General features: G+C 50.4%; 1 protein-coding gene across 10 annotated transcripts in view; it reads left to right on the top strand.

Moving 5' to 3' along the window:
• RIPOR3 (RIPOR family member 3) overlaps nucleotides 1-26,719 on the top strand; it is a 106,803-nt gene that overhangs the window by 5,374 nt on the left and 74,710 nt on the right. For 8 of the 10 annotated variants that reach the window (XM_074406644.1, XM_074406651.1, XM_074406643.1 and 5 more), the window contains one exon: nucleotides 2,514-2,644. The exons of the other annotated variants lie outside the window; for them this stretch is intronic. In XM_074406644.1, coding sequence (XP_074262745.1) covers nucleotides 2,514-2,644 — 131 coding nt within the window. The remainder of the gene's footprint in view (nucleotides 1-2,513; nucleotides 2,645-26,719) is intronic. 10 annotated transcript variants of the gene reach the window in all.

The raw sequence follows: 26,719 nt of genomic DNA, 5'->3' as shown, positions 1-26,719 counted from the left end.
GGGTTCAAGTGAGTCTCCTGCCTCAGCCTCCTGAGTAGCTGGGATTACAGGAGCCCGCAATGACACCTGGCTAATTTTGTATTTTTAGTAGAGATGGAGTTTCACCATGTTGGTCAGGCTGATCTCGAACTCCTGACCTCATGATCCACTCGCTTTGGTCTTCCAAAGTGCTGGGATTACAGGGGTGAGCCACCATGCCCAGCCTGGATGCAAATCTTTCAAGTTCCTCTTGTAGCTTAAAACAAACCAGCAGCCAGACTCCTCTTTCTTACCCTTAGCACTAGAGTGGATGCATAAATATCGGGTAGGGTAGAGATGCTGTCTACACCAGCAGCATCTGGGTCCCAGCTCCACCAGCCACAAAGGCCTTGGGACACCCTCTCCATTGTGGCCTCTGTGTCTGAACTTGCGGGGCATTTCTGGAGTCCGTCCGTGACGGCTCCCAATTAGTCCTGTTCCGTTTCAGGTCTCTCTCCTGCCATTCTTTGTTTTCATGCACAGCGAATGATGCTTTAACAGAAATGGCATCTTGGAACAAGTCAAAGGAGCGGCTAAGCCAAACCTATAGGAAAGTTCAGACAACTCGCTATTTTTAGAAGCTCTAGGAGCCAGGTGGGCCTTTTCCATTGCTGAGGGCCTAAGCCAGCGAGCACGAGAGGAAAATATTTCTCATTCCCAAGTTCCGCTCTCTTGCAGTCTAGGCCAAGGAGGAGGCCCAGGTGGGACATTAGCTAAGAGAAGCGCAACTGCGAATCAAGAGGAAAGCTATGTCCACAGCAGTTTAAAAGAGAACTAAAAATACCACCCCCGCTTTTTTTTTTTTTTTTTTAAGATGGAGTCTTGCACTGTGGCTGGAGTGCAGTGGTGCGATTTTGGCTCACTGCAACCTCCACCTCCTGGGTTCAAGCAATTCTACTGTCTCAGCCTCCAGAGTAGCTGGGACTACAGGTGCCTGCCACCATGCCCAACTAATTTTCGTATTTTTAGTAGAGATGGGGTTCCGCCATATTGATCAGGCTGGTCTCAAACTCCTGACCTCAGGTGATCCACCCACCTCGGCCTCCCAAAGTGCTGGGATTACAGGTGTGAGCCACTATGCCCATCCTATTTTTAAAAAAATTATATCCCCGGCTGGGCTTGGTGGCTCACACCTGTAATCCAAGCACTTTGGAGGCCAAGGCGGGTGGATCACCTGAGGTCAGGAGTTCAAGACCAGCCTGACCAACATGGTGAAACCTTGTCTTTATTTAAAAAAAAAAAAAAAAAATTATATCCCATCACCAGCTCTTAAGAAGGGCTCAGGGTGGGGCGAGGGAAAAAAAAAAAAAAAAAGAAGAAGGGCTCAGTTTGGATGGCGATGTCTGTACTTTATAACCAGGTCTCAAGCTTTCTTAACCTCTAAACCAGGCGTCCCCAAACTACGGCCCACGGGCCGCATGCGGCCCCCTGAGGCCATTTATCCGGTCCCCTGCCGCACTTCAGGAAGGGGCACCTCTTTCATTGGTGGTCAGTGAGAGGAGCACAGTATTGGCAGCACTCCAACGGTCTGAGAGACAGTGAACTGGCCCCCTGTGTAAAAAGTTTGGGGACACCTGCACTAAACACTCACAGCAAAACAGAAATTCTACACCGGACGCAGTAGCTCACACCTACAAAAGTTTGGGAGGCCAAGGCAGGAGGATTGCTTGAGATCAGGAGTTCAAGACCAGCCTGGTCAACATAGCAAGACTCTACACACATATTTTTAAAAATTAGCTGGGTGTGGTTTCATGCACCTGTGGTCCTAGCTACTCGGGAAATTTAGACAAGAGGCTTGCTTGAGCCAAGGAAGTTGAAGCTTCAATGAGCCATGTTTGTGCCACTGCAATCCAGCCTGAGTGAGCGACAGAGTGAGATCCTGTCTCAAAACCAAACAAATGAACAAAAAAATTCTGGTGGCTCCCCTGTCAACTTGTACCCAGAAGCTGACAGCTCTCTGTCACCTCCACTCCCTCCACCCTGGTTTCAGCGGCCATTGTATCTCTCTCTGGACTATTGCATATATTCTTGTTTTCTTAAGTGTCCCCTGCTGGAATGTGAGTTTGCTGAAGGTAGGGATTTTTTTTTTTTTTTTTTTTGAGACAGAGTCTTGCTCTGTCGCCCAGGCTGAAGTACATTCGCAAAATCTCGGCTCATTGCAACCTCCACCTCCTGGGTTCCAGTGATTCTCCTGACTCAGCCTCCTGGGTAGCTGGGATTACAGGCGTACACCACCACACCTAGCTAATTTTTGTATTGTTAGTAGAGATGGGGTTTTGCCATGTTGGCCAGGCTGGTCTTGAACTCCTGACCTCAAGTGATCCTCCCACCTCAGCTTCCCAAAGTGCTGGGATTATAGGAGTGAGCCACCAAGTAGCTGGGATTACTCAACTGACATCAGGAGATTGGGACCAGCCTGGTCAACACGGTGAAACTCATCTCTACTAACAATACAAAGATTAGCTGGGCATGATGGTGTACACCTGTAATCCCAGGTACTCGGGAGGCTGAGGCAGGAAAATCACTTGAACCCAGGAGGCAGAGATTGCAGCAAGCTGAGATCGCGCCACTGTACTCCAGCCTGGCGACAGAGCGAGACTCCATCTTAAAAAAGAAAAAAGAAAAAGTAAGTAGAATTGAATTAATCATAATGCCATAATGACATACCGAAAGAGACACCTGAACAGCTTCACCTACCCTTCCATGTAACAATCTCGTTACAGCTGTTTGTAAACTGATAAACACCCGTGAACCCACTGCCCAGCCTGAGTGCTAGAACTCCCACAATCATTTTACATCAACTAACGAACTCTTTTCCCAGCTTGCCTCCCTCCCTCCCTCACGGAGGTAGTAGCTGCTATCTTGAATTTTGTGTTTAGCTTTCCCTTGCTTTTCTAAAAGTTGTGGTGGAAAACATAGAATTTGCCATTTTAGCCATTTTAAGTGTACAATTCAGAGGCATTATGCATATTTGCAATCTTGTGCAATTATCAGCGCCATCCATTTCCAGCACATTTTCATCTTCCCAATTTCCCTTGCTTAAAAAAAAAAAATTTTTATTAGATCGTGCACAGTAGCTCATACCTATAATCCCAGCACTTTGGGAGGCTGAGGCAGGTGGATCGCGAGGTCAGGAGTTTGATACCAGCCTGGCCAACATGGTGAAACCCTGTCTCTACTAAAAATACAAAAATTAGCTGGGTATAGTGGTGTGTGCCTGTAATCCCAGCTACTCAGGAGGTGAAAGCAGGAGAATCACTTGAACCTGGGAGGCGGAGGTTGCAGTGAGCCGAGATCACACTACTGCACTCCAGCCTGAGCGACAGACTGAGACTCCGTCTCAAAAAATATATATATTTTTATCACTTACGTGTATATGAAAACAATATATTATTTGCTTTTACTGATGTTTAAACTTTACATAAAGATATATCTTGTCTTCTGGCACGTAAGTACATACATACACATATATGTATATATTTTGAGACGGTCTCACTCTGTCACCCAGGTTGGAGTGCAGTGGTGCAATCTCAGCTCACTGTAGCCTCGACTTCCCAGGTTCGGGTGATCCTCCCACCTCAGCCTGCCTGATAGCTAGGACTACAGGTGTGCACCACCACACCTGGCTAATTTTTTGTAGAGATGGGTTTTGCCATATTGCATATTGCCCAGGCTAGTCTTGAACTCCTGGCCTCAAGTAATCAGCCTGCTCTGGCATCCCAAAGTGCTGGGATTATGGGTGTGAGCCACAGTGCCCTGCCCTGGCACTTACATTTTTATAAATCATTTTATTGCTAAAATTCATTGATATGGTTGCCTGTCACTTGTTCATTCATTTTTTTCTCTGCTGTGTACTATTCCACGGCATACCAGCATTTATTTTTCCCAGCTATGATCACCTGGGTTGTTTCCACTTGTCAGTTTTGTTTGCTGTTTAAAAAGTTGTGCCTCGAGGGTTCTCGAACTATCCTAGTGCACACATACAGGAGTGCGTCTCAAGTATGTGCATGAGAGTAGAATTGCTGGAATATGAAAGCGTATTCGGAATTATCTTCCAATGGCTGTACCAATTCACAAGCCACCCTCTACACGTGGCATTTGTCAGATATCTTATTTTTTGCCATTTGAACGGGTGGAATTTCCCCTAGATCTTGACTGGCACCAAGGACGGGGCTGGAATGTCCAAGCTTTGAATGGGCTGCATGTTCGTGACGTGCCACATCTTTGTGGTACAACTTCTTCCGGAGGAGAGCCAAGCCTCGCAGCTGTACTTCAGAAAGGAACATGTGGGGTAGGGATTACAGATCTGATAGCGTCAACTTTTCCTTCCTCCCCGCCACCTCCTTTTAGTCTGGTTCTCACTGCGTGTGGGAAACAGTGTGGTGGGGAAGAGGCGATTCCTTGGTCCATGACGGGCACTGTTGCATGCACTTTACAGATATTGCTGTTAATTATTTACGCCTCAGATCCTGCACATGGAGGTGCCCTTAGAAGCCCCACTGTACAGATACGGGAACTGAGGAACAGAGAGGTTAGGTAACTTGCTGGAAATTACACAGGGAGTAAATGGCAGGACTGGGTTTGAATCCATGTCTTCTGGCTTCCCTCGGGGTTTATGCTGCCTTTCAGTAGTGCCTGTAGTTAAAGGTTGCAGACTCCTCAGTCCTACAGACTTGGGCTCAAATCTTGGCCCCCCACCACCTCACTGTATCCTCTGAGCAGTGACATCGCGTCTCTGAATCTGAATTTCTCAAAATGAAAAGAGCTGTCTTTTCAAGAAGCTTCATTACATGTTTTTTCTCAAGCCTTATTGTTTCTTTCCTTTTCTTTTTCTTTTTCTTTTTCTTTTTTTTTTTTTTGAGACATCGTCTGGCTTTGTCGCCCAGGCGGGAGTGCAGTGGTGCAATCTTGGCTCACTGCAGCCTCCACCTTCCGGGCTCATGCAGATCCTCCCATCTCAGGCTCTCAAGTAGCTGGGACTACAGGCATGCACCACCACGTCCAGCTAATTTTTATTTTTTGCAGAGACAGAGGTCTCACTTTGTTGCCCAGGCTGAAATCGATTCACCCGCCTCAGCCTCTCAAAGTGCTGGGATTAAGGTGTGAGCCGCTGCACCGGCTGTTGTTTCTAGTTAGGTTATATGCCCCTCCTTGAAATCTCCCTGGAATTGGTTATTTGGCTTATGCCTGTCAGAGCTCATCCCTGGAGCTGAGGGGGTATCAATGCCACTCACACTTGTATCTGCAAATCAGGGTGCCCCTCACCCCCCGACCCAACGAAAGCCAAAGGCTATTCTTAGGAGCAGGGGATAGATGGTGGACATCAGGAAAGCAAGTGTCCACTCTGGGCTGGCTGGGCTGGTTTGGGCCCCTGACCTTCATGACCATCTTATTTCGAAAGAGGCTGCTCTGATTGAGCTGTAACCAGCGCAGGCAGCCTTTGGCCAGGTCGGCGTGAGATTAGCAGCTACGCACGGGCGGCTGCACACAACACGTCTGGAATACCTATTCTGAAGGGTAATTCTCTGGGATAAAGCATGTTTATATTTTTTAGGGAGGTGGGGAAGAAAATTCCATTTCTGTTGCCAATTAGTTCTGCTTGAGAACAGCTTTTCTGAACAGCAACATATTGGCTGCCCAGACGTGAGTCCTGTTGATTAACTCAAAGCAGGGGAAAAAAAGAGATTTTTCTTTCCTTCCTCCACCCCCAACCGTGAAACCCGGCTGTTAGTGATGAAAGGGGTCCTGCGGATCATTTAGTTTTCCTTGTCATGACTCCAGGAAAGGCTATAAAAATAATCAGTGGGCCTCGCTGGCCGTAATTGACTGTAGAGAGAAGTTGGCTACCACAGCGCCTGAGTTATGAGAATCTGTTTCAGATGCGGGCGTCAGCTGAGCCTCCTCTGACACCTGCTCCCCAAGGCCAGCGGAGGGTGGGAGTTTGGAAGTTTGTCTGCATGCTTCTCTTCCTCCTCAGGTTCCAGGGAGCTCCCCGCAGAGGGACCCAGGACAAAACAGAGACGCTGGGAGGGTAGGACCAAGCACGGGTCTGGTGCCTGCTGCTTGCACCAAATTCCAGCTCCATGGTTTGTTGTCTGTTTTGAGACAGGATCTCACTCTGGTTGCCAGGCTGGAGTGCCGTGGTATGATCTCGGGTCACTGCAGCCATGCCCTTCTGAGCTCAGGTGATCCTCCTACCTCAGCCTCCTGAGTACCTACAGGTGTGTGCCACCATGCCTGGCTAATTTTTGTAGCTTTTAAGTAGGGATGGGCTTTTGCTGTGTTGCCTAGACTGATCTCAAACTCCTGAACTCAAGCAATCCTCCCTCTTCGGCCTCCCAGATTGCTGGGATTACAGGTGTGAGCCACTGCACCCGGCCCAGTCCACTGTTTGTTGGCATGAACCTGGGGCAAGAAACTTCACTTCTTGGTGCCTCTGTTTCTTTTTATTTCTTTTTTTAAACCATAAACTCAACGAAGTGACACTCTCATTTTCTATATTTAAAAAAAATATAATATTTTTGAGGCATATATAATATTTTACAATATTATATGTGTGTGTGTATATATATATATAAAATTATTATTTTTTTGAGACAGGATCTCTCTCTGTCACCCAGGCTGGAGTGACATGGAGAATTCATGGCTCACTGCAGCCTTGAATTCCTGGGCTCAAGCAATTCTCCCACCTTGGCCTCTGGAATAGCTAGTACTACAGGTACACACCAGCAGGCCTGGCTAATATTTTGAGGTTTTTTGTAGTGATGAGATCTCACTTTGTTGCCCAGATTGGTCTTGAGCTCCTGTACTCAAGTGATCCTCCCACCTGGGCCTCCCAAAGTGCTGGGATTACAGGCATCATTTGAAAGAGATAATAATGGTTTCTCCTCCTGGGCGTGAGGTGAGGATTAAATGAGTTAAAAACGTTAATAACATGCAGAGCACTTGGAAGCAGCCCCCACAACGTGCAAAGTCCTGCATACGTGCCAGTGTTTGTTATGTATTCAAGACCTTCTCACTCTTCCTCCCTGGACACTTGAGTCGTATGTGGTTGTGCCGGAGTATCTTAGTCTAGTCCCCTGATGATGGACGTGAGGTCAGTTCCAATCTTTTGTGATCACGAATAGCACTGCGTTGAATAATCTGTGGCTTGTGTGACAACCCCTCCACCCACCCCTAAGGTATGTGAACCCCATGATAACCTTGGCCCTGGACTTTCCTTCCCGGGGCCTGCAGAACAAGGAGAGATGTGTGGGCATGTGGGCAGCCCTGGCCTGGTATGCAGACAGGCCTGTGGGGTGGGACACATTCCTTGGGTGAGGAGCCACAGGGTGAGTTTCAGAGGGTTGGGGCGAGGCTGTCCAGCTTCCAGGTTCCTAGCAAATGCCCTCATGTGGTCTGGAGATAGGAAACTTGTGCTGTGCCCTGTGGGTTCTACCTATTTTTTGTGATCCTCTTCCCTAGGAAGCCCCCTGGGATTTCTGCTCCAACACACTTTGCTGTATAGCCACGGGTTTAGCACCCATGGTGGCTAGCTCCCTTTTTGCGGGGCAAAACCCGTGATGATTGAGAAAATGAGACGTGAAGTCAGGAGGCTGATTTTGGTCCCAACTTCTTAGCACCGCCACCTTTGTAACTCTTAGTTCTCTGTGTCCTCATCTGAAAGCAGAATAAGAAGACACATAGTGGCCGGGCGCAGTGGCTCAAGCCTGTAATCCCAGCACTTTGGGAGGCCGAGGCGGGTGGATCACGAGGTCAAGAGATCAAGACCATCCTGGTCAATATGGTGAAACCCCGTCTCTACTAAAAATACAAAAAATTAGCTGGGCATGGTGGCACATGCCTGTAATCCGAGCTACTCAGGAGGCTGAGGCAGGAGAATTGCCTGAACCCAGGAGGCGGAGGTTGTGGTGAGCCGAGATCGCGCCATTGCACTCCAGCCTGGGTAACAAGAGCGAAACTCCGTCTCAGAAAAAAAAAAAAAAAAGAAGACACATAGTAAGGCTGGGTACAGTGGCTCACGCCTATAATCCCAGCCCTTCGGGAGGTCGGGACAGGTGCATCACCTGAGGTCAGGAGTTTAAGACCTGCACACCACCACACCTGACCGGCATGTGAGACCCAGCCTCTACTAAAAATATACAAAATTAGCCAGGCGCGGTGGTTCACACCTGTAATCTCAGCACTTTGGGAGGCCGAGGTGGGTAGATCACAAAGTCAGGAGTTTGAGACCAGCCTGGTCAAGATGGTGAAACCCTGTCTCTACTAAAAATACAAAGAGTAGCGGGGCGTGGTGGCAGGTACCTTTATTCTCAGCTACTCAGGAGACTGAGGCAGCAACGTCCCTTGAACCTGGGAGGCGGTGAGCCGAGATCGTGCTATTATACTCCAGCCTGGGCAACAAGGGAGACTCCGTCTCAAAAAAAAAAAAAAATAAAAATAAATAAATAAAAATAAAATGAGAAAAGAATAATCATAATGGTAACAAATTCACAGAAGGTCTTGTGAGGTCACAGAGTCATAATGCAAATGGGTTTGGACCCTGTGTCTGGCACAAGAAATAGAAGCTGGTGTGAGAAAATGACCCATGGGTGGAAATGTCTGGACCACAGGTACTTGCAGCCACCTCTGAAGGGAGTTAGGCCTGCCTCCCGGAGCCTCGGCAGATCACACACCCTCAGAACTGAGCTTTCTCTAGAAAATGAGGGTGCCAAGGATATCCATCCTGCGGGTTTGATGTGAGAATTAAAGGAGACCGAGCACGTGTTGCTTTGGGTGTGAGCTGCGGGCTTGTTGATATGAATGATTTTGTGGATAGTTGTAAGCACCCTTCCAGACACTGGCACAAGGTCATGCAAGCAGTTGGTGCTTAGTGATTGCAAATGGACTGACTGACAGGGCCAAGTATGAAGCAGAGTCTGGGCTGGGTGTGGGTGGCTCGCATCTGTAATCCCAGCGCTTTGGGAGGCTGAGGCAGGAGGATTGCTTGAGCTCGGGAGTTTGAAATCAGCCTGGGTAATAAGCAGGACCTCTACTAAAAAATAAAAATAAAAAAAGTAGAAAATCTGGAGGAGGCACTGATAGAGGCACCCATTTCTGATGCTGTGGAGGCCTTAGGGAGAATGAAGGGGAAAGAGCCTGATGTGACCTCACCTGTGGGTTTTTTGTTTTGTTTTGAGACAGAGTATTGCTCTGTGGCCCAGGCTGGAGTACAGTGGCTTGATCACAGCTCACTGCAGCCTTGACCTCCCGGGCTCAAGTGATCCTCCTACCTCAGTTTCCAGAGTAGCTGAGACTACAAGTGTGCACCACCATGCCTGGCTAATTTTTGTATTTTTAGTAGGGACGGGGTCTCGCTATGTTGCCCAGGATAGTCTTGAACTCTTGGGCTCAAGCAGCCCTCCGGCCTTAGCCTCCCAAAGTTCTGGGATTATAGGCATGAGCCTCCCCACCCAGCCTCACCTCTGGTTTTATAGTCAGCTATGGCTTAATTCTGAGAAAGATGGGCCTCATCCCACACCCCACGGCAAGTACGTGACACAGCAGGAGGCTGACCCACTTCCCCTGACTCTCAGGGTGGCGGCCTTCACCCTGACCTTCAGCCCTACGCAGGAAGCAGCCCGTGGGGTGAGACACAGTGTCCATCTGTGGCCAGAGCCCTTGCACATTTTTGACATTTTTGCATCTTGAGACAAAAGGCGAAGAAACTCAGATGAACTGTTCTTGTTTCCTGGTGGAAAAACATTCTGCCCTGATGGGATCTTCGCTGTTGTGTGGTTTTGCCTGTATTTGACCCTCTCCCCCATCACCCTGCAGTTCTCAGTAGCGATTCTAGAAAACCCCTGGAGGGTAGATCCAGGAACGACTTCCAGGAGTGTCTGAGGATATTTAAGAGGCAGAGGGCTCCCTGCACCACTGATGCTGGCCCTGGGTCTTCTGCCCCGTCTGCCGTTGGACTTAACCTGAATGAGCGAACAAACGTATGAGCGGACATTTGCTGGACAGCTGCTGCCCTGCAGCCACTGGTGTGCTGGTATTTCACTGCCCTGGGTCTGAGAGCCACTCAAAGCATTCATATTGAGAAATTGGCAGGATGGTCAGGTCAACAGCATGGATGTTGGCATTGGAGTCAGATGAACCTGGGTTTGTGAGTCCCAAAATAGGGTGGCCTTGGACATACCTGCCTGAACCTCTGTTTCCTCAAAATGTAAATAAAGATAGCACAGTGTGGTGGGTGAGGGCTGAGCAAGGAAATGGCTCTAGCACTTGGCACACAGAGCTGGCCCTTAAAAGTAGGCTTTAGACTGGGTGGGGGGTCTCACGCCTGTAATCCCAGCACTCTGGGAGGCGGAGATGGTTAGATCACCTGAGGTCAGGAGTTCGAAACCAGCCTGGCCAATATGGTGAAACCCTGTCTCTACAAACAACACAAAAATTATAGGCACAGCTGGATGTGGTGGCGTGTGACTATAATCCCAGCTACTCAGGGGGCTGAGGCAGGAGAGTGGCATGAACCCAGGAGGCAGAGGTTTCCGTGAGCCGAGATTGGGCTGCGGCACTCCAGCCTGGGTGACAGGAATGAAACTCCATGACCAAAAAAAAAAAAAAAAAAAAAAGCGGGCTTCAAACCAAATAGACCAAATTCAAATCTAGATCCAGCTATGAGTCCCTCAACTTTGCTGAGTCTTGACCACTCCCTCTGTAAGATGGTATAGTAATAGTAGTGGTCTCCTCTTAGGGTTGTTGTGAGGATGGAAGTGAATTCACATTCACACATACGATGCATTTCTGAATTAGAGAGCCTAGGGCATAGTAACCACCTATGTTAGCATCCTAGGACCGCTGTAACAAAGCACCACCAACTGGTTGGCTTCAAACAACAGAAACTTGCTCTTTCACAGTTCTGGATGCTAGAAGTTTGAAGTCAGGGTGTCAGCAGGGTCACCTTCCTCTGAAGACTCTGAGGAAGAATCCGTTCCTGCCTCTTAGCTTCTGCTGGTGGTCAGGAATTCCTGCTGTGCCTCAGCTTGTAGCTGTACCATTTGTGGCTAGGGTAAAGTGAGGACAGAGGTAGGGCTTCACCTTGGTGAAGGGCTTTCCTAGGGGGACAGATGGGTGTTAAGCCTTGTGACAGTTGCTCAGTGAGGCTTATTCATAGCCTCATTGGGACCTACTGCCTTGAATTTACTTCCTGATTCTGTGATATTCACATGGCTCCAGCCAATGGTTCCATCCGTCCATCCATCCAATCACCCACCCATCCACCTACCCATCCACCTATCCACTCATTTACCCACCCACCCATCCATCCATCCATCTATCCATTCACCCATCATCCATCCACTCATCCATTCATCCATTCAACCACCACTTTCTGTGTGTCCCATCTTCTTTTTTTAGATGGGATCTCGCTCTGTTGCTCAAGCTGGAGTGCAGTGGCTTAATCACAGCTCACTGCAGCCGCAAACTCTTGGGCTCAAGCAATCCTCCCACCATGGCTGGCTAATTAAAAAAATTTTTTTTTGTTTAATTGTATTTATTTTATTTTATTTTTTGAGATGGATTCTTGCTCTGTCACCCAGGCTGGAGTGCATTGGTGCAGTCTCACTGCAACCTCCACCTCCTGGGTTCAAGTGGTTCTCCTGCCTCAGCCTCCTGAGTAGCTTGGATTACAGGTATTTGCCACCAAGCCCAGGTAATTTTTGTATTTTTAGCAGAGATGGGGTTTCACCATGTTGGCCAGGCTGGTCTCAAACTCCTGACCTCCTGATCCACCTGCCTCAACTTCCCAAAGTACTGAGATTACAGGCATGAGTCACTGTGCCTGGCCTATTTATTTATTTATTTATTTATTTAGTAGAGATGGGGGTCTCGCTATGTTGCCCAGGCTGGTCTTGAACTCCTGGCATCAAGCTATCCTCCTGTCTCAGCCTCCCAAAGTGCTGGGATTACAGGCTCAAGCCACTGAACCTGGCTTTTAGTTATTTTTTTAGAGACTGGATGGGTCTCTATATTGCCCGGGCTGGTCTTGAACTTCTGGGGTCAAGCCATCCTCCTGTCTCAGCCTCCTAAAGCACTGGGATTACAGTTGTGAGCCGCTATGCCCAGCCCCTAACCTCTTCTAATAAGGGCCCAGTGAGTAGACTTAGGGCCTACCCTCATCCAGTACGACCTCATCTTAACTAACTACATTTACAATGACCCTATTTCCATAAACGGTCACATTCTGTGTCTCTGGGTGGATATGAATTTTGGTGGGGTGGGGACACTGTTCAACTCACACCACCACCTAATCAGTAGTAGCTGTTGCTAATCCTCCGCTTACTGCAGGATTTGCTCAGTGCGTACTATGTGCTGGGCACTTCTCCAGACCCCTTTTATTCCTCTTCCCATTTAACCCTCTCCATGACTCTGTGAAGTAGGTACCTGGATTATCTCTGTTCAGGGCCAGAGAGGTGAGTTGATTTGCCCAAGGCCACATATGTTAGCAAATGGTAGATCTGGGGCCGGGACTGTTTTCTCTCCGACTCCAAAGCTGGCAAGGTTTCGAGACCCTCCTATCCCATCCCAAGAGCCTGGAGTCGGCTGTCCTTTCTGTCCCGGAACCCCAGGCATCAGAGATATGCTCATTCCTGGCCCACCCCTCTCTCCAGACTCATCTGCCCCAGAGAGGCCATAAAAAGTGGGGGAAAAGGAATCTTGTCTTTATAATGGCCAATTCAGAGTTCCGCTCCTGCCTTGGACCGCTCGTGCCCGGCTCTCCCGAGGGTGGAAAGCAGCGTGACTCCCATGCGTGGCAGAGCTTGCCAGAAGTGTATATTTCATGCCTGACATCTGGTAACATTTTGGGAGTCTTGACGTGGGGCTACAAATGGAAAAATAGTTCATGAAGGTGTGCTTTATTCATCATTAAGACAATGCTATTAAATAAATGCTCGTAACGATTCACTCCATTGGGTCAGGGAGCTCGACGTCTCGGGCCAGACCTGGCGAAGCCCCTGGCAGGACAAGGCTGTTTCTTTGACACTGAGGAGAGCGTAGAGTTGTGGTGAGGCCAGACTGGGGCCTGATAGAGGCAAACAGTCACACTGCCAGATGATGAACGGCAGTTTACATTTTAACACGCCTGTGTCTTGGATGTGGAGTAACTGGCGTCGTCTGATGGGGGGTGGGTGCAGTTAAGAGCCTCTCAGAGCCATGAGCTAGAGAAGGAAGGAAGGTCATTTCCAAAGACTGGGGCTTTGGGGCCAGGAAATAGTTGCTCTGTCAGCAGGGAGAGCCAGTGGGTGGGTTGGAGGCCTCTGAGGGAGATCAGGGGCTCCTGAAGGGCAAAGCCAGGCTGCCCACCTTTTCTGGGGGTAACTGGCAAGGGTGTAGAGACCAGCCATGTGGCAGAGAGAAGTATCCGAAAGCCAGGCTGCCTGGGTTTAAATCCTGCCTCCCTCACTGTCCAGCTGGGTCTGGGACAGCCCCTCTGTAACATAGGGATCATTACAGGGCCCACCTCCGAGGCATCTGTGGGCATCGCATGGGCACAGGGCACCTATGGGTCTTTATTAAGTGTTAACTGCAGTTGTCATGGTGGTTATGGTGTCCAGGGAAGAGTGGAGGCTGGGATGCCGAGAGAAGCAGCTCTCCCATTTTCCAGGATCAAGGACCAGACTTACTTTGCACTCTGCACAGCAGGTAGGAGCCTTCTCCTGGACCCGCCTCAGGGCAGTGGGGACATCCGCTGGCCCAGCTCTCAGCACATCCCATGCTAGGGTTGGTTGCCACCCATGTACCCAGCATCACTGGGCTCACCCCAATCTCTACACACTGCAGGTGAGTTGCCGTGGGCTGGCAGGCAGTCTCTGTACCCGTAGACATCGAGGGTCTGTCTTCACATCCCCTTCTGCCCACATGGCTGCAGCCCAGGAGGGGACGGGAGGACAGGTGTGCGCCTCTATGGGCAGCCAAGCCTGGGGTGCTGGGTGGGGAAGGTTTCCAGTCTGACGCATGTGTGTTGGGGCTCCGGGCACTATGACATGCATCCAGGTGGAAAGTCCATTCTCCTGACTTGGAGTCCGGCATCTGTTACAGCATGAGAACTGGGGCCTGACCCTTCCCCTGTATCCTTATGGCCCCCAGGACTGGCCACTAACAGAACCGTGGTCAGGCTATGGGACTCGGGCCAGCTGGCCGCAGCTTTCCCACAAGAGTCGGTTACTGGGGCTCTCAGATGCTGTGGCTGTTGGTTTGTTTGTCTCTGTGGTGCTAAGCTGGGCCAGCTTTTGGGCAAGAGCAGCCCCATGGGGAACATAATCTATGAGAAAGGGATGGCAGAATCTGGCCTGGGGTGGCTGGGTAGAGGGCAGAGGGTGCTGGGCTCCCTGGCCACGCCTCCTCTTCAGTGCTGAGCTCAGCAGGGGACTCCAACCCCTTTCACCACAGGATTCTGCTGGCTTGTGACCAGAGGTACCTCTGAGCACCGGTCCTTTGGAGCCTCAGGAGGAACTGGCTGGGGTAAAGTGAGGACAGAGGTAGGGCTTCACCTTGGTGAAGGGCTTTCCTAGGGGGACAGATGGGTGTTAAGCCTTGTGACAGTTGCTCAGTGAGGCTTATTCACAGCCTTATTGGGACCTACTGCCTTGAATTTACTTCCTGATTCTGTGATATTCACATGGCTCCAGCCAGTGGTTCCATCCATCCATCCATCCAATCACCCACCCATCCACCTACCCATCCACCTATCCACTCATTTACCCACCCACCCACCCACCCATCCATCCATCCATCCATCCATCCATCTATCCATTCATCCATCATCCATCCACTCATCCACCCATTCATCCATCATCCACTCATCCATCCATTCTTCCACCCATCCATCTATCCATCCATCAATTCACCCACCCACTCACCCACTCGCTCATCCACCCATCCACCCACTTACCCATCCATCTATCCATCCACCCACCCATTCATCCATCCATCTATCCATTCATCCATCATCCATCCACCCATCCACCCACTCACCCATCCATCTATCCATCCACCCACCCATTCATCCATTCACCCATCCAACCATGCTTCCATACATACAATGGATGTGCAGCTACACATCCACCCATCCATTCATTTTCATGGTCTTCACGATGAACCTACATGCTGGGGATGTGCTATTATGCCCATTTTTAGATGAGAATACACACATAAAGGTTAAGAACTGGTCTGAGGGCACAGAGCTAATGAGTGGATGTATTAGTTATCTAGTATCTCTTTTTTAGTGGCTGGAGGCTGATTTCAGTTCTTTTCTATGTGGGTATCTCCAGCATGGCAGCTTGCTGTATCAAAGCAAGAAAGGGGGTGCACTGCTGGTAATGGGTGTGTGTGTGTGTGTGTGTGTGTGTGTGTATGAGAGACAGAGAAAGAGAAAGAGAGAGAGGTGGAAGTCACTGTCTTTTATAACCTAATCTTGGAGGTGACATCCCATCCCTTTTGCCATATTCTGCTCATTAGAAGTGTCCACCCACGGCCAGGCATGGTGGCTCATGCCTGTAATCCCAGCACTTTGGGAGGCTGAGGCAGGTAGAGTGTGAGACCAGCTTGGCCAACATGGTGAAACCCCATTTCAACTAAAAATACAGAAATTAGCCAGGCATGGTGGTACATGCCTCTAGTCTCAGCTACTTGGGAGGTGGAGGCAGGAGAATCACTTGAACCCGGGAGGTGGAGGTTGCAGCAAGTGGAGATCACACCACTGCACTCCAGCCTGGGTGACAGGGTGAGACTCTGTCTCAGTAAATAAATAAATAAGTAAATAATAACAGAAGTATCCACCTGCACTCATGCTAGGAGGCGGGATCACTGGGGCCATGCTAGAAGCTGCCCGCCACAAGACCAAGCCAAGGTTTGAACCCAGTTGGATCTGACTTAAAACCTGTCCTCCCAGAGGAAGTCAGCTAAAGAGCCTTGTTCTTCCCCAGTCCCAGAGATCAGCCACCTGTCTGCTGCCACGCAGAGTTGGAATTTAATCACATATTCGCTCACTTCACGGGTGTTTACTGAGTGTCTAACTATGTGTCAGACACAATGCTCCACAGGACGGTGTGGTGCCTGCCTAGGGGGGTACACAGCTGGTGACGGATATCCGGGCTGTACGGTTACTCACCTGACACATGGATCTGCAGAGAACACGTCTTTTATTTATTTTCTGCAACTGATCTGGTATTTCTCACAAAGCCTACTCATAGGGCAACAAGGAAAGAAACTAGATTGAATTTCATCCGATCCAGTACTTTAGGCCTTTAGGTAATGTTTGGTCTCAAATTTCCTTCTGCTCCTCCCAGCTTTTCTCTAAGCTGGCACTGGGTGGGTGGGGGTGGGGGTGTCTCAGGAGGGATGTTGATGATGAGACTTCCCAGGGAGGGGAGCAGTTGGGGTTTCTAGCCCTGTCTGATGCCCAGGATTGCTGCTTAACTTTCTGGCAGTTTGGCTGAAACCGGCAGCTGGTAAAACCCATGCTCTGGGCTTACGCCTGCCTGGCACACTTGTCTCTACCTTGGCTCAGAGGCCCCTGTTCTCTGCTGCATCTGATCCCTACCTGGGCCATCTACTCCCAGCCCCTTCTGCAGCTCCCTCTGCCCCTCACCCTAATGAGGTGTCACCTACCTGAGCAGAAGCCAGTGTAGCCAAGAAAAGTGAAACGCCAGACTTCCTTCCTCTCAACTTGCTGCACCTCCAGGGGCCCCACCCCTAAGCTAGTGGAGGGCGGTCTCAGCCCTTTCCTCCCAAGCCCCCAGAGGGTCGGTGCGCAGTGATGGCTTCTACAACTACTGTCTCATACGTAGCAAAGTCTGTGTTGATGATCAGGAACTGGATCAGGCCATGGTCCTCTTTATTCCTCTGTACAAATTCAGATGTTTCCCAGGTAGCCAGGTGCCTCAGGCTGAGAGGGGAAGGGCTACTTACCCAGAAGACCAAAGAGGAAAGTCCAGGAACATCGTTCAAGCTATTAATATTACCTGTTTCCAAAATGATCAGACACGTAATTAGTCACAATTGCGGTAAAAGTGCTGAAGAAGAAGCCTAAGAGTAATGATGGTGTAAGGAGAGCGGCCTGACCTAGCCCAGGGGTCAGGAGAGGTGGTCCTGAACCAGGGTTGGGTAAGGAGGCCCAGAAGGAAGGGTGGGGTGGCTGCCCAGGGGAGTGCACCGCTGGTGAACTGTGTGTGCATGTGTGAACATACGTGTGTGCACGTGAGCATGCACCATGTGTGCATATATGAGCACGTGTGCATGTGTGCACATGTGTGAGCATGCATGCATGTGTGCACATGTGTGAGCACGCATGCGTGTGTGTATTGTGCACATGTGTATGTGCATGTGTGTGTTCATGTGTACTTGTATGTGTGCATGCATGTGACTGTCCTGTGTGCGTGTAAGCAGGTGCTGTGTGTGCATATGTGAACACATGTGCACGTATATGTGTGCATGCAAATGTTTGAATGTGTGTATGTGCATGGGAATGTGTGTATGCTAATGTGTGCACGCAAGTGTGTGCATGTGTGTGCGCATGTGAACGTGTGAATGTGTATGTGTGTGTGAATGTGTATGTGTGCATGTGAACGTGTGCATATGTGTGTGCATGTGACTGTGTGCATGTGTGTCTGCATGTGAATGTGTGAATGTGTGTGCATGTGAACATGTGCATGTGTGCATGTGAACGTGTGCATGTGTGCATGTGAATGTGTGCATGTGTGCATGTATGCATGTGAACATGTGTGTGCTTGTGAACGTGTGCATGTGTGTGTGCATGCAAATGTGCACGCATGTGTGCATATGAATGTGTGCATGCAAATGTGTGCATGTGTATGTGTACACGTGGAAGTGTGCATGTGAATTCATGTCATGTGCATGTGTGAGCCATATGCGGTGTGTGCACGTGTGTGTGCAGCCTCATCATTTCCTGAATTTTTTTTTTGAGACGGAGTCTCACTCTGTTGCCCAGGCTGGAGTGCAGTGGTGCAATCTTGGCTCACTGCAACCTTCACCTCCTGGGTTCAAGCAATTCTCCTGTCTCAGCCTCCCAAGTAGCTGGGATTACAGGGGCAGGCCACTATGCCTGGCTAATTTTTTGTATTTTTAGTAGAGACTGGGTTTCACCATGTTAGGATGGTCTTGATCTCCTGAGCTCGTGATCCGCCCTCCTTGGCCTCCCAAAGTGCTGGGATTACTGGTGTGAGCCACCTCACCGAGCCGTTCGTTCTTTTTTTTTTTTTTGAGACAAGATTCTCACTCTGTCACTCAGGCTGGAGTGCAGTGGCAGAATCTCAACTCACTGCAACCTCCGCCATCTAGGTTCAATCAATTCTTGTGCCTCAGCCTCCCAAGTAGCTGGGATAACAGGTGCCCGCCACCACACCTGGCTAATTGTTGTATTTTTAGTGGAGATGAGGCTTTGCCATGTTGGCCAGGCTGGTCTGGAACTCCTGACCTCAAGTGATCTACCCGCCTCAGCCTCCCAAAGTGCTGGGATTACAGGCGTGCGCCACTGCGCCAGGTCATTTCCCCTAATTTGAGGCATCCCATTCTCTGAGTCTGGAGAGCTGTGAGTGTGTGCGTGGGAGAGGAACCGCAGTGAGGAGGGGGAATTGGATTCTCTGAGGAAGAAGCGCAAAGGCTGGGCCTCTGCAGGAAGCAGCTTTGCCTGTTCATGGGACTGAGAAGGACTCAGCTTCTGGAGCCTGGCTGGGTGGCACTCCCAGGGCACTACGGTGGTGGAAGCAGGGCCAGGAGGAGGAAGGGCACCGTGTCCCCCGTTATGAATGTCCTCCTCTCTCTCCTGCTGGCCTCAGAGCTGAGGACCAGGATACAGTGGCCAGACGCCTCCGTCAGAGTCAGGGGCCTGGGCAGAGTCAGTTTCCCGGCCTGTGCTGGAAGGAGGAGGGGTCAGTTCTCCCAGGGCTGGCAAAGCAAGCCTCGGACTGAAGGCAGCCAGGGGACAGATGGCAGGTCTTACCCCCATGGCAGAATGATGCAGAGGGTCCCAGGGTGTCCCAAACACTCTCCCCACCACCCCTGGTCTCATGAGAGGGCCATGGACACTGGCGCTGGAACTACCCTCCGCTAGCCAGGCGGTACACAATCACAGCAGCATGGGCGCTCAGAGACAGCCCTCACAGCGGGCGGTATTAGTATCTCGTTTTCACAGAAAGGAAAGTGGAAGCTCAGAGAGGTTACGGAACTCACCCATAATCACAAAACAAGAGTGTCTCCAGGTCTAAGTGACCCCAAAGCCTTTGCTACTCTGACACCCGCAGCGGCTGTGTGACTTTTCTGTTTCCTGAAGGGGAGAAGAAAACAATTTGCTCTAGAAAAAGCGTCAAGGGCCAGACTTCAGAAATGCCCAGAGCTGTGAGTTCACCATCGCCGCCCCTGCCCTCCCCTCTCTGTGCAGGAGCCACGCAGTGGGCTGAGCTGCGGTGAGGGTGTGTTAAGAACTTAAAGCAGAAACCCGATTTTGAAATGTTCAAGGACAAGGCCAGGAAGACTCCTCTGGGGACGGGGTGGAGGTTTCGGTCCATTTAAGTGGGCTGGGGGGGAGTCATAACTTTGCCGGCTCATGGTTAATGTTCCCTTCCCAGGGTATTCATGATTTATGCTGATGCTTTAAAAGAAAATTCAGCCAAGCTAGGTTCAGAGTCCAGGAAGCTAAGGAAAAGGCATTCAGGAAAGCTTCATTCTTGGAGGAGGTTAGTGGGGATAGAAGAATATTCCAGATACCTTGCCTGTTTTTTTTTTTTTTTTTTCTTTTTTTTTTGAGACGGAGTTTCGCTCTTGTTGCCCAGGCTGGAGTGCAATGGCGCGATCTCGGCTCACCGCAACCTCCGCCTCCTGGGTTCAGGCAATTCTCCTGCCTCAGCCTCCTGAGTAGCTGGGATTACAGGCACGCGCCACCATGCCCAGCTAATTTTTTGTATTTTTAGTAGAGACGGGGTTTCACCATGTTGACCAGGATGGTCTCGATCTCTCGACCTTGTGATCCACCCGCCTCTGCCTCCCAAAGTGCTGGGATTACAGGCTTGAGCCACCGCGCCCGGCCCCTTGCCTGTTTTTTGACTCAACTCACCCAAAGGAGAGGTCACCTTATCACCTAAGACCGTAAGATCGCTCCCCAGGAGGAATCCCGCTCCCAAGACATTTCTTCCTACGTTTGAAGAAATGAGTGTCCCAGGCTGGGTGCAGTGACTCACGCTATAATCCCAGCACTTTGGGATGCCGGGGCAGGAGGATCACTTGAGCCCAAGGGTTCAAGATCAGCCTGAGCCACATGGCAAAACCCCAACTCTACTAAAAATACAAAAAAAAATTAGCTGGTCATGGTGACATGTGCCTGTGGTCTCAGCTACTCAGGAGGCTGAGGCGAGAAGACCGCTGGAGCCTGGGAATGGAGGCTTCAGTGAGCTGTGATTGCACCACTGCACTCCAGCCTGGGTGACAGAGTGAGACCCTTTCTCAAGAAAAAAAGAAAGAGGCCAGGGGCAGTGGTTCATGCCTGTGATCCCAGCACTTTGGGAGGCTAAAGGGGGTGGATCACCTGAGGTCAGGAGATCAAGACTAGCCTGGCCGACATGGTGAAACCCTGTCTCTACTAAAAATATAAAAACTAGCTAGGCATGATGGCATGCGCCTGTAATGCCAGCTGCTCAGGAGGCTGAGGCAGGAGAATCACTTGAACTTGGGAGGTGGAGGTTGCAGTGAGCCAAGATCGCACCACTGCACTCCAGCCTGGTAGACAACAGTGAGATTGAGTCTTAAAAAAAAAGAAAGAAAGAAAGAAGGAAGGAAGGAAGGAAAGAAAGAAAGAAAAGAAACCCATGTCGCTGTTAGGAGGAAGAAGGTGAAAGCTCTAGAGAAATCATTTCCCCTTTGTCTCTTCATGGCAGACACAGCACCCTTTCCTAGTGAGCCCAAAACCGCCTCAGAATCTATCTCAACAGGAGTCCCAAAGCAACCAGTATCCCCCAGATTGGCATTGGAAGCTGAGCCGAAACTCTTGGCAATTCCTACTCCAAGCAGTTGGAGATAGAAAAGCACAGCTCTGAGCGTTGAGTGATTTGCCCGATGTCAACAGGAACTCAGGCACAGAACCCTCCTGACTTAGCCAGCCCCTTTCCTGTGGGATCCTGCCTGATGTGAGCCCTGAAAGAAGGTCTGTCCCTCCGTGGAGATTTCCACTCCAGGCAGCTGCTGCACATGGAAGAGAAATCGACTCGAGGTCAGAGCAAAGCCAAGAGTGCAACTTCTGACCCCCATCCCGGGAGGGGCGCACAGCATGGAGGGCGGACGGGCGGGAGGACTCACCGCCCTGTGGCCACACTGTCTGTCCACCTCAGAGATTGCACAGGGCTTCACAGTGTCCTACCGTAAATATTAGGTTGGTACAAAAGTAATTGTAATTTTTCCCCTTGAAAGTAATATATTAGGGGCCGGGTGCGGTGGCTCACGCCTATAGTCCCAGGACTTTGGAGGCTGAGGCAGGTGGATCACCTGAAGTCAGGAGTTCAAGACCATCCTGGCAACATGGTGAAACCCCGTCTCTACTAAAAATAGAAAAATTAGCCAGGGGTGGTGGCACATGCCTGTAATCCCAACAACTCGGGAGGCTGAGGCAGGAGAATCGCTTGAACCTGGGAGATGGAGGTTGAAGTGAGCTGACCACACCATTGCACTCCAGCCTGGGGAACAAGAATGAAGCTCTGTCCCCACCCACCCACCTTCCCCCAAAAAACGGCCAGGCGTGGTGGCTCAGGCCTGTAATCCCAGCACTTTGGGAGGCCAAGGTGGGGATCATGAAGTCAGGAGATCGAGACCATCTTGGCCAACATGGTGAAATCCCGTCTCTACTAAAAATACAAAAATTAGCTGGCCTGGTGGTGTGTACCTGTAGTCCCAGCTATTTGGGAGACTGAGGCAGGAGAATTGCTTGAACCTGGGAAGTGGAGGTTGCAGTGAGCCGAGATCGTGTCACTGTACTTCAGCCTGGTGACAGAGCAAGACTCCATCTCAAAAAAAAAAAAAAAAAAAAAGAGAGAGAGAGAGAAAATAAGATATTAGGTGTTCGCCGGGTGCGGTGGCTCAAGCCTGTAATCCCAGCACTTTGGGAGGCAGAGGCGGGTGGATCACGAGGTCAAGAGATCGAGACCATCCTGGTCAGCATGGTGAAACCCCGTCTCTACTAAAAATACAAAAAATTAGCTGGGCATGGTGGTGCGTGCCTGTAATCCCAGCTACTCAGGAGGCTGAGGCAGCAGAATTGCCTGAACCCAGGAGGCGGAGGTTGCGGTGAGCCGAGATCGCGCCATTGCACTCCAGCCTGGGTAAACAAGAGCGAAACCCTGTCTCAAAAAAAAAAAAAAAAAAAAAAAAAAAAAAAAAAAAAGATATTAGGTGTTCAAGTATTAGATGGTGCTGGAGTGGACGGCCATTCTCAAATGGCAAGAGAGGTGAAGTGTTTTCCTTCTGGGGGCTGGGGGGACAAATGGTTGGTACCAGTCTAGGGAACCAGAAAGTGGAGAGTAAATCCTGATGTAACCATTATTCTGCCAGCTCAGCCTTGCCCAATCAAGGGGAGAAAATGGGTGGCAGTGAACCAGCCTCTTGTTTACCATAGGAAGGTACCGAGAAGGTGTCCTGACCTCTAGGGGCCTCTTGTGATATGAACTTAATCATTTTAGGGGGCTGGCCTTGGGCTCCTGTGCTCATAACGCCAAGACCTTCACATGGGTTATCCTAATTAATATTCACAGAATAGCCACGTGAAGCAGGTGGAGTTATTCTCTAGGAACGAACGCTGAGCTGGGGGCTTGGAGGGGTGGCGTCGCGCTGCCCAACCCTGGCTCTTGGCACTGTGCCGTACTCCGAGGGCTGGCAGGCACTGTGAAGCGGGACAGAGCAGAGTATGTGAGCCTCTGACAATCATTAAGCACGCCGTAGCCTGCAGCTGGTCTGGGTAAGGTGCTGGGAGGCATTCGGCACGTGTGAGTCCCGGCCTCGGGTGGCTTCCTGAAGGACAGAGGTGCACTGGAGAGAAGGTGGCATTGGAGGCAGAATCATGTCCGTGAATGCCTGTGGACTCACTCATTGAGCTCATGGCCTACAAACAGGCGTAGTCAGCAGTTTGAAAACTATTTTTTCTTTCCTCTTTTTTTTTTTGAGACAGTCTCACTCCGTCACCTGGGCTGGAGTGCAGTGGTGTGATCTTGACTCACTGCAACCTCCACCTTCCTGGTTCAGGTGATTCTTCTGGCCTCAGTCTCCCAAGTAACTGCGACTACAGGTGCATGCCACCACGCTTGGCTAATTGTATTTTTAGTAGAGATGAGGTTTCACCTGGTTCAAGACCAGGCTGGTCTCAAACTTCTGACCTCAAGTGATCCGCCTGCCTCAGCTGCCCAAAGCGCTGGGATTACAGGCCTGAGTCACTGCGCCCTGCCTGAAAACTTCTTGTCTGGCACAAACTCCCATTGTACAGGTATGAAAGCTAAGGCTCAGCAAGAATTAACCTCTCCTACGTCACCACGGCCAGTGGGCAGTGGGGCCAGGACTGGAATCCTCCCTGGGATCCTGGTCCAGTGAATGCCCCTGTGGGTCCACGAGAGAAGGAATGGCCTGTGTTGGAAGGACAGTGGTGGGCCACCCGAGAGGAGGGTCCTGGGTGGGCAGAAGCATCCAGGGACACCAGATGGACACATGGTTTAGGGCGCTGTGTCTTACTGCCGGCAACAACTCCCCAGGTGAGGGATGACAGCGGTCACGGCTGTGCCTATGAAGTCCACCACCTAGGCTCCAACCTAGTGCTGCCACTCTCCAGCTGGTGACTCTGGGTGAGTCATGTCACCTGCCTGAACCTCCCTGGACCTCAGCACCTCCCTCAGCATGACCGTGAGCCTCAAGTGAAATTATCCCACAGCCCACTGCCTGGCCCTTAGCGCCCAATTTCACCATTGTGGCCAGTTAGGACTGCTTACTTATTTCCATTTGGAAATGTACTTTTCATTCCTTTTGGCTTTCCCCTTTTCTCAGAGGGCTCCTCCTTGAGAGAGTCTGGCCCTGGGTGAAGACAAAAGCAGATGCTCCCAGGTAGTCTGAGACACACCCACGCCTCCCGGGGGCCTGGAAGTGGCTGGAGTAAGAGTGAGTCTGTGGCTGATCCTGTTCCTCATCAGGAGTCAGCCCCGGGGAGCCTCCCAGGGATGTCTGGAGGGGCTGCTGATTGCCGAACCAGTTGGAAGAGAAATTCGATGGCAGATGTGGCCACAGCAGAGGCTGCAGCAGTCAGAGCCTCCCAACAGTGTGGTGGCACAGGTGCCATACCTGGAGCCCATCAGGCGCATGTTCAAATCCCAGCGCCGCCTCTCCCTGCTTGTCGAGTGAATGTGATTCCTCCGGTGGCCGGAGGAACTGGCCGTGGACAGCAGCTGTACCGCCGGGGCCCAGGGGAAATGGAAAACATATCTCCGCCCCAGGCCAGCTTCCCCTCTCTCCCAGGCCCCGACTTGCCCTTTAGACTCAGGAGTCCCGGGTTTCACCCTTTGTCCGGGACCTCAGAGAAACAACACAACTCTGATAACAGCAGTTCCGAGGCTGAGGAGGGGTTGTCGTGGGGACAGCGTGTTCCTGCCACTAAGCCCTAACCTCTTTGCCTTGCCTCAGAAGGCTTCAGACCAGGAAGGAGGAACTTGTCACTTGGGAGTTGCAGGGACACTGTTTTGAACGTAAACTCTCCAAAGAGCTCCTGCCTGCTTTAGGGAGGAATGTTTGGGTTGTATTAATCAGAAATCTACTCCACCAATTTCAGGTTAAAAAAGGATGTGTCACAAGGCTATGGATATGTTTCTTTTGGTTATTTAAATAACGTTAGCCTCAGCACGGTGGCTCAAGCCTGTAATCCCAGCACTTTGGGAGGTGAAGACTGGAAGACTGCTTGAGCCCAGGAGTTCGAGACCAGCCTGTGCAACACAGTGAAACTCTGTCTCTATAATTTTTTTTAAGACAGTCTTGCTCTGTTGCTCAGGCTGGAGTACAGTGGCATGATTTTGGCTTACTGCAACTTCCGCCTCTCCTGGTTCAAGCGATTCTCTTGCCTCAGCCTCCTGAGTAGCTGGGATTACGGGCATGTACCACCACTCCAGCTAATTTTTGTATTTTTAGTAGAGATGGGACTTCACCATGTTGGTCAGGTTGATCTCGTACTCCTGACCTCAGGTGATCTACTCACCTAGGGCTCCCAAAGTGCCGGGATTAGCTGGGCACAGTGGCTCAAGCCTGTAATCCTAGCACTTTGGGAGGCTGAGGCAGATGGATCACCTGAGGTCAGGAGTACGAAACCAGCCTGACCAACATGTTGAAACCCCATCTCTACTAAAAATACAAAATTAGTTGGGCATGGTGGCACGTGCCTGTAATTCCAGCTACTTGGGAGGCTGAGGCAGGAGAATTGCTTGAGCCCGGGAGGTGGAGGTTGCAGTGAGCCAAGATTGCACCATTGTATTCCAGCCTGGGCAACAAGAGTTAAACTCCAAGTTGAAAAAAAAAAAAAAAAAAAAGTGCTGGGATTACAGGCACGAACCATCACATCCAGCCACAAAATTTTTTTAAAAAATTAGCCAGGTGTGGTGGTTCCTGGCTGTGAGCCCTGTTTGTACCACTGCACTCCAGCCTGGGTGACAGAGCAAGAACCTGTCTCAAAAAAAAAAGGAAAAAAAGTTAAATCCCAGAAAACCCAATGACACTAATTTAAAAGAAGATTTGTTGGCTCATGTAACTGGAAGTCCAGGGTAGTGCTGTGATTTGGATAGGGGTGTTTGTTTCCACCCAAACTCATGTTGCCATTTGATCCCCAATGTGACAGTGTTGGGAGGCGGGCCTCGTGGGAGGTGTCTGGTCTATGGAGGTGAAGCCCTCATGAAGGGCCTGGAGCTGTCACCCCTCACTAGTGAGTGAGTTCTTGCTGTCACTCTCGTGAGACTGAACTGGCCTCCATCTAACCCACTGCTGTGAGAGCGAGTTATTATAAAGCCATGATGACCTCAGGTTTCCCCTTTTTTTTTTGCAGTCTCCCTTCTCCTGCATGCTGTGATGCAGCGTGAAAGCCCTTGCCAGAAGTCAGGGCCATCCCTTTAAACACCTCAGCCTGCAGAACTAGGAAGCATTCTTTTATAGCAACACAAAATGGACTAAGACAGGTAGAGTGGGTTTCAGGTGAAGCTTCATCCAGCCACTGAGACCTATCACTGGGATCCAGAATCCCAAGCAGCTGCTCCTCTTTCTATGTGGATGTACTACTCCAGGTGTCCATGAGCTTTTAGCTCCAGTATCTGGACCAACAAGAACCTCCTGTGTCTCTGATGCACGTTTCTGAGGGAGGGAAGCTGGCACCCTGCTCATCCTTTTGGCCATGCATCTGAAGTCATGTGTCTGGCCAGTGAGTGGAGGGTCTTTCCTGGGTCCGGCGTCCATGACTTATTCAGTCATCAGTGGCCAGACCATGTGAGTCACGTGCCTCTTCCACCTCCTTGGAGACAGGGTGCCTGAGAAGGGGTCACAAGAGGACCAGTCACCGCAATACCTTCCCAAAGAAGTCAAGTCTCGGTGAGTCTCCAAGGACCCTATAATGCCTCCCTGGCCTGGAAACCACCTGAAGAGGCTTATTTTG

The sequence above is a fragment of the Saimiri boliviensis genome, chromosome 9, assembly GCF_048565385.1.
Source record: "Saimiri boliviensis isolate mSaiBol1 chromosome 9, mSaiBol1.pri, whole genome shotgun sequence".
NCBI lineage: Eukaryota > Metazoa > Chordata > Mammalia > Primates > Cebidae > Saimiri > Saimiri boliviensis.
The sequence above is the reverse complement of the archived record's forward strand: the minus strand, read 5'-3'. Positions and strand labels throughout refer to the sequence as shown.